The sequence below is a fragment of the Asparagus officinalis genome, chromosome 1 (genome assembly GCF_001876935.1).
Source record: "Asparagus officinalis chromosome 1, Aspof.V1, whole genome shotgun sequence".
In the NCBI taxonomy this organism is placed as follows: domain Eukaryota; kingdom Viridiplantae; phylum Streptophyta; class Magnoliopsida; order Asparagales; family Asparagaceae; genus Asparagus; species Asparagus officinalis.
In genome coordinates, this window is record NC_033794.1 from 25,437,893 (window position 1) to 25,439,551 (window position 1,659).

General features: G+C 50.9%; 1 protein-coding gene across 1 annotated transcript; it reads left to right on the forward strand.

The window, feature by feature from the left end:
- On the forward strand, window positions 559-1,323 carry LOC109832244 (4-hydroxy-2-oxo-heptane-1,7-dioate aldolase-like). The gene has a single exon (XM_020399675.1). It carries the CDS (start codon window positions 559-561, stop codon window positions 1,132-1,134), a length of 576 nt encoding a protein of 191 aa, XP_020255264.1. The 3' UTR covers window positions 1,135-1,323.

Sequence of the window (1,659 nt, forward strand, 5' to 3'; positions counted from 1 at the left end):
GCCTGCTTGCCTGCTGACGACGACTCTGATCGGCACTGATCTTCTCCCCAGTCTTTATATAAACGAGATCCAAGACCCTAATAGGCCGATCACTGTGTCAAAAATCGTCGCGAGGAAAAAAAAAAAAAAATGTCTCCACCTCGATTCTCCTTTCAACCCTTCAATCCCCCTCTCTACTCCCCCAAAACCCTAGCTCCAAACCCTAGCCCTAATCCCCCAGCCTCCCTCGCTTTCCTCCCCCCATCAGATCCTCTCCCTCCTCAAACCCTAACCCTCTCCTCCTCCAACTCAAGTCTCGTCTCGCTGTCGGCCGACCCCCTCTTACGCGCATCTTCCTCCTCTCGACTCCGCCCACCATCGCGAGATCGCCGCCCTCTCGGCTACGACTACGCGTTCGCTCGACATTGGAGCACGCGCCCCTCCGACATCCCCCCGCGCCCTCTCCCTCCTCCGCTCCTCTCCGCCGCCTCCACCCCCGGCTCGTCATCCGCCTCCGGACACCACTGCGCGCCGCCGCAGAAAGCCTCGATCTTAGGGCCGCCGGATCATAGTTCTCCCATGATCGACTCTGCCGCCGCCGCCGAGGGACGGCCGTCTCTTCTGCCGCCTACCCCCCTTCGCGGCGTCCGCGGTGCCGCGCACACGATCGTCTCCGCGCCTCCTGCGTACGGCATCGATGTACGGCTACCTCTCTCGGATCAGAGGACGATCTCTTTTATCGATGTGCCAGCGTTCGATCGGCCTAAAGCGATCGTGGAGAACATTGAGGAGATTGCTAATGTCGAGGGGGTGGACTGTATTCAGATGGGCCCGTTGGATCTGAGTGCGAGCATGGGGTATTTGTGGGACCCTGGTAATAGAAAGGTGAGGGCTTTGATGAAGGAGGCGGAGATGAGGGTTCTAGGGGTGACGAAAAAGAAGGGGGTTTATTTGGGAGGTTTTGCGATGCCGCATGATAAGCCGGAGGATTTGAAGATGAGGGGGTATCATATGGTGGCCGGGGCAGTGGATATTGGAATGTTCCGGAAGGCAGCGGTGGAGGATGTGAAGAGGTTTAGGGAGGCGGTGACGGAGATTGGGGAGGAGGGTGATGATGATGAGAAGACTAAAGAGGAGGGGTATTGGAGCGAGTGACAATGTGAGTGTTCTTTGCTACTCTTCTAGAGATTTCTAATGAGTATATCGCATGTAGAATGTAGAATGTGAGGATGTAGGGTTTCTTTCTCTATTGATTTAAATTATCTTCTTATGTTTTTGTTGTTTATTTGTGCGTAGAGAATTGAAATAGAGCTTTCTTCTTTTAGAGGCTCTTGTGTCATTGAATAGAGAATAATGGGCATCGTATGACATATCATGTTCTCACTCATATGGTGAGGTGAGTGAAGCTCAGCGAAGCTCAGCCAACAAAGCTTGGTTGAGATTCAACCACATCACATCACTATATATGAGACGGTCCCTTCATATATCAATGAGCAAAATTGATCCGTGCGATGTTGCAACATTAGTGTAAAAAGCTAAAAAATAATAATAATGATTTAAGCAATTGAAATTGGTTTAAACGAATTTGTAAGTCTGAGTACTTATAAGTAGGATTTTGGCGTTGTAGAGGAACTGAGAAGGAGAGATCGACAAAATTATGAGGAAGATTTGTGGTTGGAA

Coding starts and splice junctions, on each gene's coding strand:
- LOC109832244 (XM_020399675.1), top strand. CDS start 559: ATGATCGACTCTGCCGCCGCCGCCGAGGGACGGCCGTCTCTTCTGCCG.